The sequence below is a fragment of the Gossypium hirsutum genome, chromosome A08 (assembly GCF_007990345.1).
Source record: "Gossypium hirsutum isolate 1008001.06 chromosome A08, Gossypium_hirsutum_v2.1, whole genome shotgun sequence".
NCBI classification, from domain to species: domain Eukaryota; kingdom Viridiplantae; phylum Streptophyta; class Magnoliopsida; order Malvales; family Malvaceae; genus Gossypium; species Gossypium hirsutum.
This window is the reverse complement of record NC_053431.1, coordinates 127,198,477-127,214,351: the sequence shown is the minus strand read 5'-3', so window position 1 is coordinate 127,214,351 and position 15,875 is coordinate 127,198,477. Positions and strand designations below refer to the sequence as shown.

The following is a 15,875-nucleotide window of genomic DNA, read 5'->3' as shown; positions in this document are numbered from 1 at the left end:
GCAATTCAGATCGGTAAACTCCAGCACGATATAGCTCACTATTTGAGGAATTTACTTGCAAACCTAACACTTCATAAAAATATTCCAAAATGTTATTGATTCAATAATTCCTTTAGTGGAAACCAAAAGATAATCTGTAAAATACGTTGCGTAAGTTGCAAAGTTTTACAGATATTTAAATATTTACCAATTAAATTTTTTATTATACTAATTTAAAAAATATTAAATTATTATTCATTAATCATTTAATGATAGAGTGATGAAATTATAGTTTTTTTTAATAGCAACCATCTAGCTTATTTTTTTTAAAGATAAAAATATGGTTGTAAAATAGAAAAATTGTAAAAGAAAAAAATCTCCGTGACAATTTTACAACATAGAGAAGCGCACCGCTTGTTCACGGTGTCGTCTAACAAAATCACTCTTTTTAACTCCAATCCCAACCATTTTGTATCTTTCCTTCGACGGCCGATCTGTTTTACTGGTAGATCTTTCTTTAAAACTGAACTTTGAATCAGTTAACCACCAGCCATGGCGCCTCCAGCTCAGTCCCAACGATCACCGTCGCCGTCTCAACCTTCTGGGTTATTATAACAATTTCATGCTCCAATCCTTCAATTTTTGCTGCAATTTTGTCAATCTATTTTTTAATTTTTATCATTTCGAATTCTGATTTAGTGCTCTTTCTCTTTTTTATGGAACTTTAATTAAGCGTTCTTATTATGGTTAACAGTAAAAGTGAAGTCTCCGATTTGAAACTCCAGCTCCGGCAACTTGCTGGAAGCCGAGCACCGGGTGTGGATGATTCGAAGCGAGAGCTTTTCAAAAAAGTGATCTCCTATATGACGATTGGAATCGATGTGTCCTCCCTCTTTGGTGAGATGGTGATGTGCTCGGCCACATCTGACATCGTTTTGAAGAAAATGTGTTACCTCTACGTCGGTAATTACGCCAAAGTCAACCCCGATCTCGCTCTCTTGACCATCAATTTCCTTCAAAGGGATTGCCGCGATGAAGATCCAATGATCCGAGGGCTAGCCTTGCGGAGCTTGTGTTCGTTGCGTGTGGCGAATCTGGTGGAGTATTTGGTAGGTCCGTTGGGATCCGGATTGAAAGATGGTAATAGTTACGTGAGAATGGTGGCGGTCATGGGAGTTTTGAAGCTTTATCATATCTCAGCTTCAACTTGTATTGATGCGGATTTTCCTTCCATACTGAAGCATTTGATGCTCCATGACTCAGATACTCAAGTGAGAGCTAGTTAAAAAGCTTGAATTGATTGTCTAACGTTTTATTTTTGTTTGTGGATTAGCTTGTACATTAGATTAATGAGTTATTTTTTTCATTAGGTGGTTGCAAATTGTTTGTCTGCATTACAAGAGATCTGGAGCGCGGAAGCTAGCACATCTGAAGAGGCATCAAGGGAAAGGGAAGCTTTGATTAGCAAGCCAGTCATATATTACCTATTGAATCGGTATGTTCCGTGGATAAAAATTGAAGAATCAATGGGAAAGTTCAATTCTTACTGTCTTCTTGTGATTATACTGTCATTTATGCTACTGTATATGTAATACTAAGTGCTATGATGTTATTAATTGAATGCTTCTAAATGGGTTTTTATGTGTAGGATCAAGGAATTTAGTGAATGGGCACAGTGCCTTGTGCTTGAGTTGGTGACTAAATATGTTCCGTCAGACAGCAGTGAGATTTTTGACATTATGAATCTCCTTGAAGATAGACTTCAGCATGCAAATGGCGCTGTTGTCTTAGCCACTATCAGAGTGTTTTTACAGTTAACCCTGTCCATGACTGATGTTCATCAACAGGTGCCTACCAGCCTTTGTTATGTGATTCTTTAAAATGTGGCAAGTTGTTAAGTTTCTACTTCAATCAAGCTATCTCCTGCATGTTTACTATCAAGGAGGTGCTTTTCAGTTAATCTTGATCCTGCAATTCGTGCTTCTTTTGTTTGCCATCAATATCTTCCCCTTTCTTTTCTCTAAAACTGTATAAAGCTTGTAATTTAGTCATTAATTTCCTGTCATTGAAGCAAATCTGGGCATGTGTCTTCAACCGTGAATCATCATACATGGCCTTGATATTATTAAACTATACTTGATTGTGTGTGATAGATTAGTAATACTCTTATACTAGTTTACGGAATCAGGAGTTTTCTAACGAAATTCTTTTGTTGTAAAGGTGTATGAACGTATCAAAGCACCGCTGTTGACCCTTGTTAGTTCAGGAAGCCCAGAACAGTCTTATGCAGTTTTAAGTCATCTACATCTCTTGGTTATGCGAGCACCTTATGTGTTCTCCTCAGACTACAAACATTTCTACTGCCAGTATAATGAACCATCTTATGTCAAACGATTGAAGCTTGAAATGTTGACTGCAGTGGCAAATGAGAGCAATACTTATGAGATAGGTAAGTAAACAGCCTTAGTTTCTTTTGAGGGCCTCTTTAGAGAAGATGACATCAGTAAATTTTCAATTCTTCCTCTCAAGTATTCTGATATGCATCATTGTTTACTAAATTTCAGTCACTGAATTATGTGAGTATGCTGCAAATGTTGATATCCCAATTGCCCGAGAGTCAATCAGAGCCGTTGGCAAAATAGCACTACAGCAGTATGATGTTAATGCAATTGTCGATAGACTTCTTCAATTTCTTGAAATGGAGAAAGACTACGTGACTGCTGAAGCTCTTGTAATTAAATATTTATACCCCTACTCGATGTTTGGTCTCTTAAATATATGCATAACATTCCTCTATTTATGAGTTCTTTTATGCAGGTGCTTGTGAAAGATCTTCTTAGAAAATATCCTCAGTGGAGCCATGATTGCATTGCAGTGGTTGGGAACATAAGCAGCAAAAATGTACAGGAACCAAAAGCCAAGGCAGCTCTTATATGGATGTTGGGGGAATATTCTCAGGATATGCAAGATGCTCCTTATGTTTTGGAGAGTTTAGTTGAAAACTGGGATGAGGAGCATTCTGCTGAGGTAATCAACCTTCATGGATATTATCCAATGATTCCATGTTAAACCATGTTCTGTTTTTCTGAACCATTTCAGATTATAGTTTTTGTTTCTTAGAATCTCTCTTGTGAAGATAAAAAGAGGTTGTTGAGCCAGTTGATTCAACTTTCAGCTGTATCTATTATGGCATTTCTAACCCTTGTTGGTCCTCTGATGTTTTCATTCATGTCTCTCTACTGGATATGCTATGCTGCACACTTGTATATTTGATTCACGCAATATTGTCACATCCCCCTTCATTCCTCTCCTTCCTAGCTGTGTCGTCTCTCATCTCATTCCACAACCAAGGACACTGCTGCTTTCTTTGTTATTGTTAGATTGAGCATTTGTTTTCATTTGATAGTAGAATTTGAGCCTCTTTTTATACTGAATTTCTGAAAGCTGGATTAAAAAATCTGTGTTATGAATTGCTTCATTTACTTGGTTGATGGAATATGGAATTCTACAGGTTCGTTTACATCTTCTCACTGCTGTGATGAGGTGCTTTTTCAAAAGGCCTCCTGAGACCCAAAGTGCATTGGGAGCTGCATTGGCTGCAGGTATTGCTGATTTTCACCAGGTATGAATGTCTTTTTATTTCTTCTTTTTTCCCGGCTCTTGCATCTATAGTACTGTTTGAGTTGTCAAGCTCTTTTCTGGAAACGATAATTGATCCTTCAGCTTGACTGCAGGATGTTCATGACAGAGCGCTATTCTACTATAGGATTTTACGGTATAATGTATCTGTAGCTGAACGTGTGGTGAACCCTCCAAAGCAAGCTGTTTCTGTTTTTGCTGATACTCAAAGCAGTGAAATTAAAGATAGGATATTTGATGAATTTAACAGTTTATCTGTCTTATACCAGAAGGTAACTACTAGATTCTCCCAACCTTTTGTTATAGGTATTTTTCTATTTTAGACCATTTTAAAGCTCTTGCAATGGGCTGTTAAAGCATCCAAACTGCGTATTAAAGGGGGAAAAATATAAGGCTTGTATCAGGAGGAGTTTGCCTTGGTTCAAGTTGGGCCGAAATGTCTGCAATGAAAATGCTATTCAAACATTGTGACCTAAAAGCTACTTGGCAATGAGGACCAGTCTGGATATTAATTCTAAAAGATACCTAAACAAAGTTTATTTGGGACATTACACTATTTAACACTCCCCTAGATGTGTAGGCTTGATTCCTTCGAAACCACTAGACCAAGATGTTTAAGCAAAATGGGGCTCCCTAAGTAGGTCTTATTTACTTGATCTCCTCATGCACAAGTCACTTAGTTGTGAACTTAAGAGTGAATGAGTTTTTTCTTTCCATACATTTTTAAATGAGTTAAGGTATTACATAACAAAATACTTGCATTTCTTAAGTCATTCTTCCCTTTTGTCAGTTCCTTATCTTGCATCATTGTCAAATCTAACAACCAATGGAAGATCTACCAACAATGCTCATGGAATGGACTTGCAACTTATCATCTTTCTGTGATAGCTGTGAAACAAATTGCAACAACTTCGTTTTGTTTACTGTTGAGAGCCAAACAGTTGACTTCTCTAATAACAGCTTTGTGCCTCTCCAATCATTTTCTTCATTTTATGCAAAATTTTCATTCTGCTATTAGACATTTTAGTGTATTACATGTAATTGCTTCTCATTTTAGAAACCTAGGTTCTTCTGGTGTGTTACTCAAATCATAAAGGAATTGAGTTTAACTGATATTCATAAATATCTGCAGCCATCTTACATGTTTACAGACAAGGAACACAGGGTTCCACTTGAGTTTGCAGATGAACTTGGAAATCTATCTATTGGTGAAGCAGCAAATAATGTTGTTCCTACTCAGATGGTGGAGGAAAACGACAAGGATCTGCTTTTAACTACTTCAGAGAAGGAAGAAACTAAAGGTTCACGCAATAATGGTTCTGCTTATACTGTTCCTTATGATGGTTCGTCTACATCCGTCTTTGCCTCACAAGCACAGATAGAGTCGGCAGTTTCAAATCCCACCTTGGCAGGCCATTCTCCTCAAGCAAGCTTCGCAATAGACGATCTTCTTGGTCTTGGCATACCAGCAACACCTGCTGTGCCGTCTCCTCCTCAATTGAAGCTTAACACAAAAGCTGCTCTAGATCCAAGCACATTTCAGCAGAAGTGGCGCCAATTGCCTGTTGCTTTGTCGCAGGTTTGCTTCTGAACATTAAAACCTTTTCTTGGCTAAACAATATGCGAGGATGCTTCTATTTTAGTACTATATTTTATTTCCCGGACTTTTTTGTTTCTAGCTGATCACTTATGCTATGATAATCTGGTCCCTTATGTCAGCTCTTAAGTCATGGAGCAGAAACTGTGGTTATATGTTCACTCCCTTCTTAGAGCTCAACATGTCCTTAATTAATGCAGGAAATCTCGGTAAACCCTCAAGGTGTTGCAGCATTGACGGCTCCTCAAGCGTTACTTCGACACATGCAAAGCCATTCCATCCACTGCATAGCGTCAGGTGGCCAATCCCCTAACTTCAAGTTTTTCTTCTTTGCACAAAAATTCGAGGAATCATCTAATTACCTTGTCGAATGTGTAATCAACACATCATCGGCGAAAGCGCAAGTAAAGATCAAAGCCGACGATCAAAATACATCTCAGGATTTCTCAACACTTTTCGAATCAGCCTTGTCCAAATTTGGTACTTCATGAACCCTAAATCTGTTCTTCATTTAATGCCTATGGGTAAGATGTTCTGAATAGTTTTTTTATATTGAAATTTCTTTTTTCCTTTTTGGAAGAAATTGAACTGAATTGTTTTTGCAGAGAGGATTGTGAAAACTCTTTTCTTTTTTTTTACCTTTCTTTTTTGTAGTTGTAGATGTCTGTGAATGTAATTTGAAATGTACATTTTCTTTTAATTTCCATCATAATTCAGTTATTATATATATATTTTTTGAAACCTCAAATCTAAAATTCCGTTAATAAATGTGATTCCAGAATAGGAATGAATGATGCCTATACTTCAATAGTAAAGTCTTAGATAGCAAATTTGGCACTATTTATATGTAAATCTATAGTGTTTTTTTCTTTCTCATGTCAATTATGTAAAGATTAATTAGATTGAACTTATTTTATACATGATGCGTACTAAATTTATTTAATTGCTAGTGTAGTATCGGTAAATGGTAGAAGGTTAAGGTTGTAGGATTTTAATGTTTTAGTTTTAAAATTATTTTAATAAATCAGAGGATATTACGCCTTTATTCGGCAAATTTATATTGATTTAATTAAAAAATATATTTTAACAGATTCAGAAATCTTGTGAAAAAAAAGGAGGATTTCACGGATTTAAATTTAGATATTTCAAAAATTGTAAATATTCAATCGACCATCATCCTAGAGACTTTTCTTTTTTTTTTTAAAAAAAAAGAAAACCGTACAGATATAATATCTCACTGTTAAAAGAGAATTACCAAAATCATTTATCAAGAGGAATGAGATAAGAGAATAACAATGATCACTCGTATCCCAAAGGGTTCAAAAAGTCCTTCAATGGAGCATAAATTTTCTTCCTTCCTTTTTTCAATTCTCCAAAACTAGTATAGATATATATTTCACCATGTATATGCACAATGATGCCAAACAAGTCCTTCAATGCATCAACATCAAAGTTCTCAATAAATGTATTAACCTTCATCCTTTTTCTCCTTTGAATGTATCAAAGAATTCAGCCATTGCTTCCATGGAGCATCCTCTTGTTGTTCGATCCACGACAAGAAACAACTATCCAACAAGCAGAACATGTTTACATATAGAAGTTGGTATCTCACCGGTATATATCGGAAATTTGCGACTTGAACAATCGGCCATAGCCCTCCTTCGAGAATTAATGCCGGTACAAAATCCCTCTTTACATCTTCTTTGATTTGGGGAACACTCTTTCCCGCAGAAAATCCCATGTAAGTAAAAAACACGAGTAAATCCAATGGCCCGAAGATAAACCCGTCGACTGCAACTTTAGTAGCCACGAAACGAAAAGAATATGGTCGTAAACGAAGTCGAAACCTTATGCATCGGTCCAAACCTTCGTACCTATAAATGTAACCATAAAATTTTAAAAGAGTTTCCAACAAAAAGTTTTGCATATGGAACAGCAGCCAAGCCAAAATAAAAAATAAAAGGAAAAAGCGGCCACCATGAACCATCTTTAGGTTCCGTAATAAGCCCCTTATGTATTGTAAATCACTAAATCTTTCGTACATTGTAGTTTCCTAATGCACGATGAATCATATGATGCAAGCTCGGAGATATGCAAGTAAGCAGTAAACATCAGCGTAATGTGACCTTAACATTATTTAACCAAGTAATCCATGGTGATAGGTAGATGATTACCAGTAATGTCCGACTGGTCCAACAAATCCTAAACCAAACAAACTTGTTGTAGCCACACGTTTCCAATTAACCTTTAATTCTTTATCCTTTTCCTGATACAAAAATAAAAATAAAAATCTTTCTTACTAAATAGAAATAAGCAGATTAATGCTAAAATACTCACAAAATTAAAGATGAGATTATACACAAGGCAGAATGCAAATTTTCCATTGTGGACATATATATTACAATAGTTAAATTATTTCAAAGTGGTGAACTTTTGTCAAGAGGAATAATGGGGATAGGATCTAAGGTAACTCTAAAATCATGTTCTTCATTGCATCTATGCTACTAAGATTATAGTATGAGTACTTGTACAACATGATTATGTTCAATCATTGGATAATGGGGATAGGATCTAAGGTAACTCTAAAATCTTGAAGGGTCATATACGTAGGAAATGAGTGTTGGACACAGGTACTTCAAGACAGAAAACGAAGAGTTGTATTAACATAGCATTGCATTGCAGATTGCAGCTAGACAAGTGCTGAACGATGAAAAACGGCAGCCATAAAATTGAAGCTCCCATCACAAAAAGAAACCAATTTTTATGCATGTAAACAATAAACAAAAATAGAAAAACTCTCCTTTTTTAAAGGATTCAAACCAAGAAAATTGTAATAAATCACTCAAATTCCTTACTTATCTCAGCAGGTATAATTCTAGTTTCTCTTCAAAGGGAGTGTTTACACACACACACACACACACACACACACACACACACACACACACACACACATATATGGCTTGTTCTAAATGTTCATAAATTGGCAGACTAAAAGCAACATCAACAAGAATCAACAGATAAACCTCAATAACAGAGAAAAATGTCAAAACTGTACCCAAAAACAGTGGTTATAAGCTCAATTTCCATAAAGAAGCTACCAATTTTATCAAGAGAAGAAAAAGCATATATGCAGCAATAAAAACCAACCCTTTTTCTATTACAACAATAATTCAATGGCATCAAGAACAATATCAAGATTCACCAGAAACCAAACAAATCAAACTCAAACAAGAGCAGGAAAGAATGGAGAAATTAAAGACTACCCAATATGTTAAAAAGTCGTAAATATGATGGTACCTGCAAATGATGGTGTTTTTTGGCAGTAGAGTGAGTAATAGTTTGAGCAGCTATGTCACCAAAAGCCCAAATCAAGCCTGAGCTTAAAACCTGTGTCTTCACTGGGTGGATTGCTAAGCAATTTTGATACCATTTCCACAACTTCAACATTTCTTTTCTTTTACAACAGAAATGAACACACACAGATCAAGAAAAAATGAAAAAAGAAATGATCATTCAGATCTAATGTTTAGTTACACGGTTTCATTTTACACAGTGAGATAATGGAATCAAAGAAAGATTATTTCTTTTTCTTTCAAAAACAAATTCCTTTTTCAGGGAAGTCTATGAAATATAAAAATGGTTAATGTTTTTTTTTGGCTGCTTCGCCTTCTTCCCTGGGAAATGTAGGTGGGCCAGAATTTGTCAAATCTTTGCTTTAAAAAAAAATATATTCTTTGTTCTGTTTTTGGGTTTTAGAATATTGAAACTATTAAAATTCCAGAGCCAGCCCAGCCCTGTCAAACCTGGACCTTTCTTTCTCCATGGATAATAATATTCTACCACTTTTTCTGATTTCAAATTGCTGTTAAATTATTTTGATTATATTTGTAAGTGTGAAATTTGAAATAAAAAAATATTTTAATAGGTATGTAATTAAAAGAATTATAATAAATATGAATTTAATAAAATAAATTTAATAGTGTCATGAAATTTAAAATTTTAAAAAATAGAAATAATAAATTTCTATAAATAAAAGTACAAAAATTAAATTCTAAATTTAAAAAGAATAAAAAGATTTATATAATACATTTTAACTATTTAAATAATAGCAATTAAATTCATTACTTAAAATAATATAATTTTATGCAAGTATTTGAAAATAGTAAGTAGAAATTACATATATATTATAAATACGTTTAGGGCATAAAATTTTGAAAATATTAATTTAATTTATACTATTTAACAAAAATTGATTTTTTTAAATATAAAAATTAAAAATAATTAAATTTACAACTTACAAGATTAATACTAAGAAATTCAACAAATAAGTGAATAAAAAATTTTCATGAGAAAGAAGGAAACAAAATAAAAACGAATCATGTATGAAAAAAATAAATAAAAAGAAAGCACTAAAAATTTTCAGCCCCACTTTGTGGTTTTCTTATCACCACATCTTTGATGTTTTTTTGTGGGTGAGTAGATAATATTTTAGCTTTCAAAAAATAAAAATAGATAACATATTTTAATGCATTCCAAGAAAAAAGCCTCCATACTTCAACCATTCAGTAAACTCTGTTTCATTCTCTCACATTTTTTTTTCAATAATCCAAGATTTCAGCCCCAATCACCCCAGGTACTATTCTCTCACCATTTTTTCATTGCTCAGCAGCACTGCTTATTTTTCTTTCTGGGCTTAAATTAAGCTGTTTTGCATCGCTATCTGATTTCCCTTGCTCTTCTTGGTTTTGTGAAGTATGTATATTATATGTCTCTGTTATGTGGTTATCTTTGTCTGATCTATGTTTCCATTTTCATGAAGTAGCACGCTTGATTGCTTGTATTCAATCCAGTTTCGTATGTTTCTGTGGATGGGATTACAGTAATTTCGATCTCCGCTTTAGGTTTCGTTAGTCGATTGATTCACTGTTTTTTTCTTGTGTTTCTAGTACTTAGATTTTCATGTGGTAGTTCACTTCCACATTGCTCCACTAATGGATCAACAACATCAATCTCATTGCCGTGCCTGTATGAAAAAGGAAAGCTGCAGAACGGTACGGTCCCGGACTAAGCTAATGAACATCCTAATAGAAAGAGGAAAACCCCAAGAAGCTGTGTCTATTTTCGACTGTTTGATCGAAGGAGGGCATAGACCATCTTTGATTACATACACAACTCTCTTGGCAGCCTTGACTATCCAGAAGAACTTCGGTTCCATACATTCTATCATCTCTCAGGTCGAAGAAAACGGCATGAAACCCGACTCGATTTTTTTCAATGCTGTTATAAATGCTTTCTCTGAATGTGGAAATATAGAAGAAGCCATGGAGACTTTTTGGAAGATGAGGGAAAGTGGACTGAAGCCCACTACTAGCACTTATAACACGCTAATCAAAGGGTACGGGATTGCCGGTAAGCCCGAAGAATCTGTTAAACTGGTAGACCTAATGTTGCAGGAGGGGAATGTCAAACCCAATCTCCGAACCTATAATGTACTTGTCCGAGCATGGTGCAAAAAGAACAACATGACAGAAGCTTGGAATGCGGTTAATAAGATGATTGCCTCCGGAATGCAACCAGATGCTGTTACCTACAATACCATAGCGACCGCTTATTCACAGAATCAAGAGACTGAGCGAGCCGAAGGTGTGAGTTTAGAGATGAAGAAAAATGGTGTGCAGCCTAATGAGAGAACTTGTGGCATCATTATCGGTGGATATTGTAAAGAAGGTAAGATCAAGGAGGCCTTAAGGTTTGTATATAGGATGAAGGAACTCGGCGTTCGTCCTAATCTCGTGATGTTCAATGGATTGATCAAAGGTTTTGTTGACATCATGGACAGAGATGGGGTTGATGAGGTAAGTAAACCAATGCAGGATTTTATGACTTGTGCAAATTTTGATATCTAATATATGCTAATACGAGGCTAGTCATCCGAAGAACATGAATAAATACTTACCTTTGATCTGCAGGTACTTTCTTTGATGGAAGAATCTAGGGTCAAACCCGATGTTATAACTTTTAGCACCATTATGAATGCATGGAGTTCAGCAGGATTTATGGGTAAATGCAGGGAAATATTTGATGACATGGTGAAAGCAGGAATACAGCCTGACATTCATGCCTATAGCATTCTTGCTAAAGGTTATGTGCGAGCACAAGAACCGGATAAAGCCGAAGAACTTTTAACAATCATGATTGAATCAGAAGCATCCCCTAATGTTGTGATCTTTACTACCGTTATCAGTGGCTGGTGCAGTGCCGGTAGAATGGATCAGGCAATTAAGATTTTCTACCAAATGTGTGAATATGGAGTATCTCCCAATTTGAAAACCTTTGAGACCTTAATATGTGGATATAGTGAAGCCAAACAACCATGGAAAGCAGAAGAACTTCTCCAAGTAATGAAAGAGTTTGAGGTTCGGCCCGAGAAATCAACCATATTCCTTATCGCTGAAGCTTGGCGTGCCGCTGGATTGTCAAAAGAAGCAAACAGAATTCTGGGTTCGGTTCATAGCAAGGAAATGAAAATCGAGACAACAAAAGAGATACCAACCGAAAGCTTAGAGAAACTATATCACAGGCAAACTACAATGCCCTCACATTCAAGTCTCTTACAGATACCAAACATGGTTACAGATGATCAAAATTGGTCAGCTCTGTCTCTTCGAAAAGGTCGCATGGTGCTAAGAGATGCCGATCCTCCGTTGGATTGCTCGTGGCTTGTTACAAAATCGAAGCACATTCCGTTGGGCAGTAAATTTAGAGCAAGGTGTCCCATTGTTTGCCAGAAGCAATGCCAACGGCAGCTGGGAATATATGGTCATCTTACACATTCATGTACAGTGGTTTTTCTTAACTGAGTAAAAAAAAGACACTCATGAGCTTCTGTTATTAAAGTCATGATTTCATTTCTCAAAAGAAACAGAAATTCGTCATCAAAATACTTTAAGATTTGTAAAGAGAGCTCTTTCACATTGACGAACTACTTTATTCCTTTTGTTTTGCTGAGAAATGCAAGTAAATATTGTTCTTTGTATCTGTTTACAATCTTAATCTTTTTGTGTGCGAATATTTTATGTTAGGAATTTTGCAGTGTAGTAAATGGAAAAATCGGTTTAGATCGAATTAACCGATATAATAGATGTTTTCAATCGAGTTGGTTTGGTCAAATCAATCTTATGGTAGTTAAAGTGGTTTTTTAAGTGGTTATCGATTATGAATTTTCATAATAAAAATATCTATTTTATCATTTTAAAATATTTTTATAATATATAAAAAAATAAAATATATTCGATGATGAGTTCTCTTCCCTAGCCAACTTAATGAAACCATCTAATTTTTGCATTCAATATGATGAATGTGTACAGAAAACTTGACAAATGAGTAGTATTATTTAGATCGAATTTATATTCCAAAATTATTATTGAAAAAATTCATATGATTAAACTTAGACCGATTAGAGATATGGTTAATGAAAAAAAATACTGTCTAATACAAATTAATCGCAGCTGAACAAAGAAATCAAGGATTTTTTCTTTTTGAAGGGGGATAAAAATAGAATGATATTTACTAAATAATTTCCGTTTTAATTTTAATATCTCAATAAGAATCTAATCTAATAATATAAAAATATTTAAATGAGGGTATTTTGGCCATTAAGAATTGACTTTTATATCGATATAATATATTAGAATTTGAGAAAACTTGGAAAATAATTTTTTCATGAGGTAAACGCTGTCAATTTGGAAAAACGCAAGCGCAAACAGTGATCGCATTAGGTTATCGGTTTTTTTTTTTTTGCAATTTCCTTCAACTGAAAGGGGAAAAGTACCCTAATTTTGTCTCTGGATTGGTCTCCCAAGTGAGGAAAGGGAGAAAAAGAAAGAAACTTTGAAGAAAAAAAATGGTGTTTTACTTCAAAGCCCGACCAGAGGTTGGTGATTACACAATTTTCATGGGTCTCGACAAGTACGAGAACGAGGAACTCATTAAATACGGCTTTCCCGAAGACATTTGGTAATTTCGAATTGCCTTTCAATTTAAAATAAAAAGTTCCTGAAAATTCTTCATTTGTGCTATAAATTAAGTATTTAGGGTTATTTTTTTTCTCTTATAACTCTGTATGAAATTTGGTGATTGAATTTATTTTGTTGCAGGTTCCATGTTGATAAAATGTCTTCTGCTCATGTTTATGTAAGACTTCATAAAGGTCAAACCATTGACGATATAAGCGAAGGTTTGCTTGAAGATTGTGCTCAGCTTGTTAAAGCTAATTCCATCCAAGGTTTATTTTAATTTCATCAATTCCTTATATATATATATGTAATTTGTATATGTTTGATAATAAGTGGCATTCTTCTTTTTTGTTTTAATTGTTATGTGAGATTAGGGAACAAAGTGAACAATGTTGATGTTGTTTACACTCCATGGTCCAATTTGAAGAAAACTCCTTCCATGGACGTTGGCCTAGTTGGCTTTCACAATTCCAAGATGGTGAGCTTCTTTATTTCTTCGATTATTATTTCTACTTTTATTCATCTTTAATGTTTGTCTGATTTTATCGCATGATTTAGGTTCGGACAGTGAGAGTGGAGAAGCGTATAAACGAGATAGTTAACAGGTTGAACAAGACTAAAGTGGAAAGGAAACCTGATTTGAAAGGTATGCATATCTCTGCAGTTTCATTTTTCGCTACAATGTAGGACTTGTATTATCATTGTCTATGAAAGAAATTTGGTGGTATGCAGTAATGTCGTTTTTTCCAATTGCATTTTCTTGGCTATGCTGCATTAACTGTATTGTTTTTTTAAATTCAAATTGTCTTGTTTGTTCTTGATGTAACTAATGCAGCATAATATAATATGTTATTGCAGCTGAGAGAGAAGCTGTTAGTGCCGCAGAAAGGGCAGAGAGAAAACAACAGCTAAGGGAAAAAGTGAGCCACTTTTTCTTTATCTGTTTTTAACTTATTTCTTAGGTTTGATACTGGCTATTGGCGACATCAGCTGATGGTTTTGTTCGAGTATGCTATAGAACATGAATATTCTAAATGATTGCAGCATGAAAAATGAAAGTTACCCTACTGGATTTTGTTTAGGATAAAAGTTGTTATACCGTACTGGATTCATGAAGGGCAGAACTGCATGAGCAATTATTGCACATATAAATTTTAATCTCAATAAACATATATGTATGATGTTGTTGTTCTATATACATAATGATATATTTGGATTATGTTTCTTGTCCAGTTTCTTAAACCAAATACATAAGTATTCTAATAAAAATAAAGTAAATGACTGTAAACTCTGAATGGCACGATGTTTTAATGGACTTATATTCAGCTTCACTTTGCTGCTAATAATTCAGATATTTACAATGAGATCAAAGAAGTTCTAATAGTTTTGTTGATGTTGCTTACTAAATACTTATACAATAGGTGCTAAATGCTGGGATTATAGTCTCATCCTTTGACCTCATACGAACATTGTTATTTGGATAACTAAAATGAAAATCCATTTGATTTCTCTGGCAGAAACGACATGAGGAACTGCAAAGGCTTGAAAAGGAAAGACAAGCAGAGATAAGAAGCTACAAGGGTCTCATGGTCTCTGAAAAGATGACCTCAAACAAACAAATTGCTACAACAAGCAAATCTTTGCAGGAACTTGAAGAGGATTTTATGTGAACATATTGGTATTTCAATGCCAATTAGCAGCCAAAAACATACTGCCTGTAAAAGGAAAACGGCGGTTTGATGTTACTTTTATTATTGTTATTATTACTATTGCAAGCTCGAAGTTGTTTGCCTCAATAATAAGTTACCAAAAAATAGGCTACAAGAATTGGAACAAACTTACTAGGTTGAGGGTGAGGGGAATGAACTTCTGTTGTAATTGGCAATATATTCTACTAAACATGATTGTTAACTCAATTGCTGGTTAATTTAACACATAATTCTGATTGCAAATGTGCAAATCATCATGCCATGTTACTTTGGTTTTGTTTTTGTTTCGCTTGTCTTTGCAATAAGGTCATTGGTGCCATCAAGGGATGCAAAAGGGTTGGACATTCTTACTGCATATTAAATGCTGACAAATTTTATATTGTTGTGCTTGGTGCTTGTTCCAGAAATGATGATTAGTGTGGTCTGACTTGGTTTTGGTGATGGTGTTTTGCTTCTTTGTTGCCATGTTTCGTATTTATTCTTGTTTATAGAGAAATTTTGGTTAATGAAGCATGCGTGATAGCTTATTGTTGGTTGTAATGGGTTATTTATGTTGCTTTACCTTTTCATTTTATTATTATTATTGCTACAACTACAAAGCAACACTCATGTATAAAGAAAATATGGTATGAAAAAAAATAAAGAATTTTTTCGAAAGTGATACTAGTATAATCAAAGTACAAGTGCAGATATATGTTCAAGTAACCACAAGTGTTAAATTGTTATAACACAAGCATGTTCAAGTAACCACAAGTGTTAAATTGTTATAACACAAGCGGATCACAAAGTAAAATTAAACCATTACAACATTACAACAAAAAAATAGATTAAGAACATGTATTATCTAAATTAAAGATGACAAACAAAACGATAAAATACCATGGTCGGTCTTGTAATAAGAATTGGATTATATTTTATCTCATTTACTCAATAAAT

General features: G+C 34.4%; 4 protein-coding genes across 5 annotated transcripts; 3 read left to right on the top strand and 1 right to left on the bottom strand.

Annotated features, from left to right (window-relative positions):
- The first annotated feature begins 318 nt into the window (after positions 1 to 318).
- Positions 319 to 5,940, top strand: LOC121204812 (beta-adaptin-like protein A). Its single transcript, XM_041075371.1, has 11 exons — positions 319 to 584; positions 734 to 1,250; positions 1,350 to 1,474; positions 1,628 to 1,826; positions 2,200 to 2,428; positions 2,544 to 2,710; positions 2,797 to 3,006; positions 3,491 to 3,601; positions 3,714 to 3,890; positions 4,751 to 5,197; positions 5,416 to 5,940. Exons 1-11 carry the CDS (start codon positions 532 to 534, stop codon positions 5,704 to 5,706), a joined length of 2,526 nt encoding a protein of 841 aa, XP_040931305.1. The 5' UTR covers positions 319 to 531; the 3' UTR covers positions 5,707 to 5,940.
- Positions 5,941 to 6,391: 451 nt separating this feature from the next.
- Positions 6,392 to 8,951, bottom strand: LOC121204813 (protein Mpv17). Its single transcript, XM_041075372.1, has 3 exons — positions 8,513 to 8,951; positions 7,390 to 7,481; positions 6,392 to 7,089 (listed from the first exon to the last, which is right to left on the bottom strand). The coding sequence occupies exons 1-3, from the start codon at positions 8,660 to 8,662 to the stop codon at positions 6,684 to 6,686; spliced, it is 648 nt and encodes a 215-aa protein (XP_040931306.1). The 5' UTR covers positions 8,663 to 8,951; the 3' UTR covers positions 6,392 to 6,683.
- A 696-nt stretch (positions 8,952 to 9,647) lies between these two features.
- Positions 9,648 to 12,251, top strand: LOC121204811 (pentatricopeptide repeat-containing protein At5g25630). Its single transcript, XM_041075370.1, has 3 exons — positions 9,648 to 9,848; positions 10,162 to 11,070; positions 11,185 to 12,251. The coding sequence occupies exons 1-3, from the start codon at positions 9,741 to 9,743 to the stop codon at positions 12,073 to 12,075; spliced, it is 1,908 nt and encodes a 635-aa protein (XP_040931304.1). The 5' UTR covers positions 9,648 to 9,740; the 3' UTR covers positions 12,076 to 12,251.
- A 622-nt stretch (positions 12,252 to 12,873) lies between these two features.
- Positions 12,874 to 15,182, top strand: LOC121204810 (coiled-coil domain-containing protein 25). Of its 2 annotated transcripts, XM_041075369.1 has the most exons (7): positions 12,922 to 13,231; positions 13,372 to 13,499; positions 13,605 to 13,708; positions 13,789 to 13,876; positions 14,089 to 14,150; positions 14,603 to 14,604; positions 14,748 to 15,182. In XM_041075369.1, the coding sequence occupies exons 1-7, from the start codon at positions 13,119 to 13,121 to the stop codon at positions 14,797 to 14,799; spliced, it is 549 nt and encodes a 182-aa protein (XP_040931303.1). In that variant the 5' UTR covers positions 12,922 to 13,118; the 3' UTR covers positions 14,800 to 15,182. The 2 variants fall into 2 exon arrangements, with proteins under 2 accessions (XP_040931302.1, XP_040931303.1); XM_041075368.1 differs by lacking the exon at positions 14,603 to 14,604 and having other exon boundaries at positions 12,874 to 13,231.
- The last annotated feature ends 693 nt before the right edge of the window (positions 15,183 to 15,875 follow it).

Coding starts and splice junctions, on each gene's coding strand:
- LOC121204810 (XM_041075368.1), top strand. CDS start 13,119: ATGGTGTTTTACTTCAAAGCCCGACCAGAGGTTGGTGATTACACAATT. Junction 13,232..13,371: donor GGCTTTCCCGAAGACATTTG/GTAATTTCGAAT, acceptor ATTTTGTTGCAG/GTTCCATGTTGATAAAATGT. Junction 13,500..13,604: donor TAAAGCTAATTCCATCCAAG/GTTTATTTTAAT, acceptor ATGTGAGATTAG/GGAACAAAGTGAACAATGTT.
- LOC121204813 (XM_041075372.1), bottom strand. CDS start 8,662: ATGTTGAAGTTGTGGAAATGGTATCAAAATTGCTTAGCAATCCACCCA. Junction 7,482..8,512: donor AAAAACACCATCATTTGCAG/GTACCATCATAT, acceptor TTTTTGTATCAG/GAAAAGGATAAAGAATTAAA. Junction 7,090..7,389: donor GGACCAGTCGGACATTACTG/GTAATCATCTAC, acceptor TTACATTTATAG/GTACGAAGGTTTGGACCGAT.
- LOC121204811 (XM_041075370.1), top strand. CDS start 9,741: ATGCATTCCAAGAAAAAAGCCTCCATACTTCAACCATTCAGTAAACTC. Junction 9,849..10,161: donor TTCAGCCCCAATCACCCCAG/GTACTATTCTCT, acceptor TTGTGTTTCTAG/TACTTAGATTTTCATGTGGT. Junction 11,071..11,184: donor ACAGAGATGGGGTTGATGAG/GTAAGTAAACCA, acceptor TTTGATCTGCAG/GTACTTTCTTTGATGGAAGA.
- LOC121204812 (XM_041075371.1), top strand. CDS start 532: ATGGCGCCTCCAGCTCAGTCCCAACGATCACCGTCGCCGTCTCAACCT. Junction 585..733: donor TCGCCGTCTCAACCTTCTGG/GTTATTATAACA, acceptor TATGGTTAACAG/TAAAAGTGAAGTCTCCGATT. Junction 1,827..2,199: donor TGACTGATGTTCATCAACAG/GTGCCTACCAGC, acceptor TTTGTTGTAAAG/GTGTATGAACGTATCAAAGC.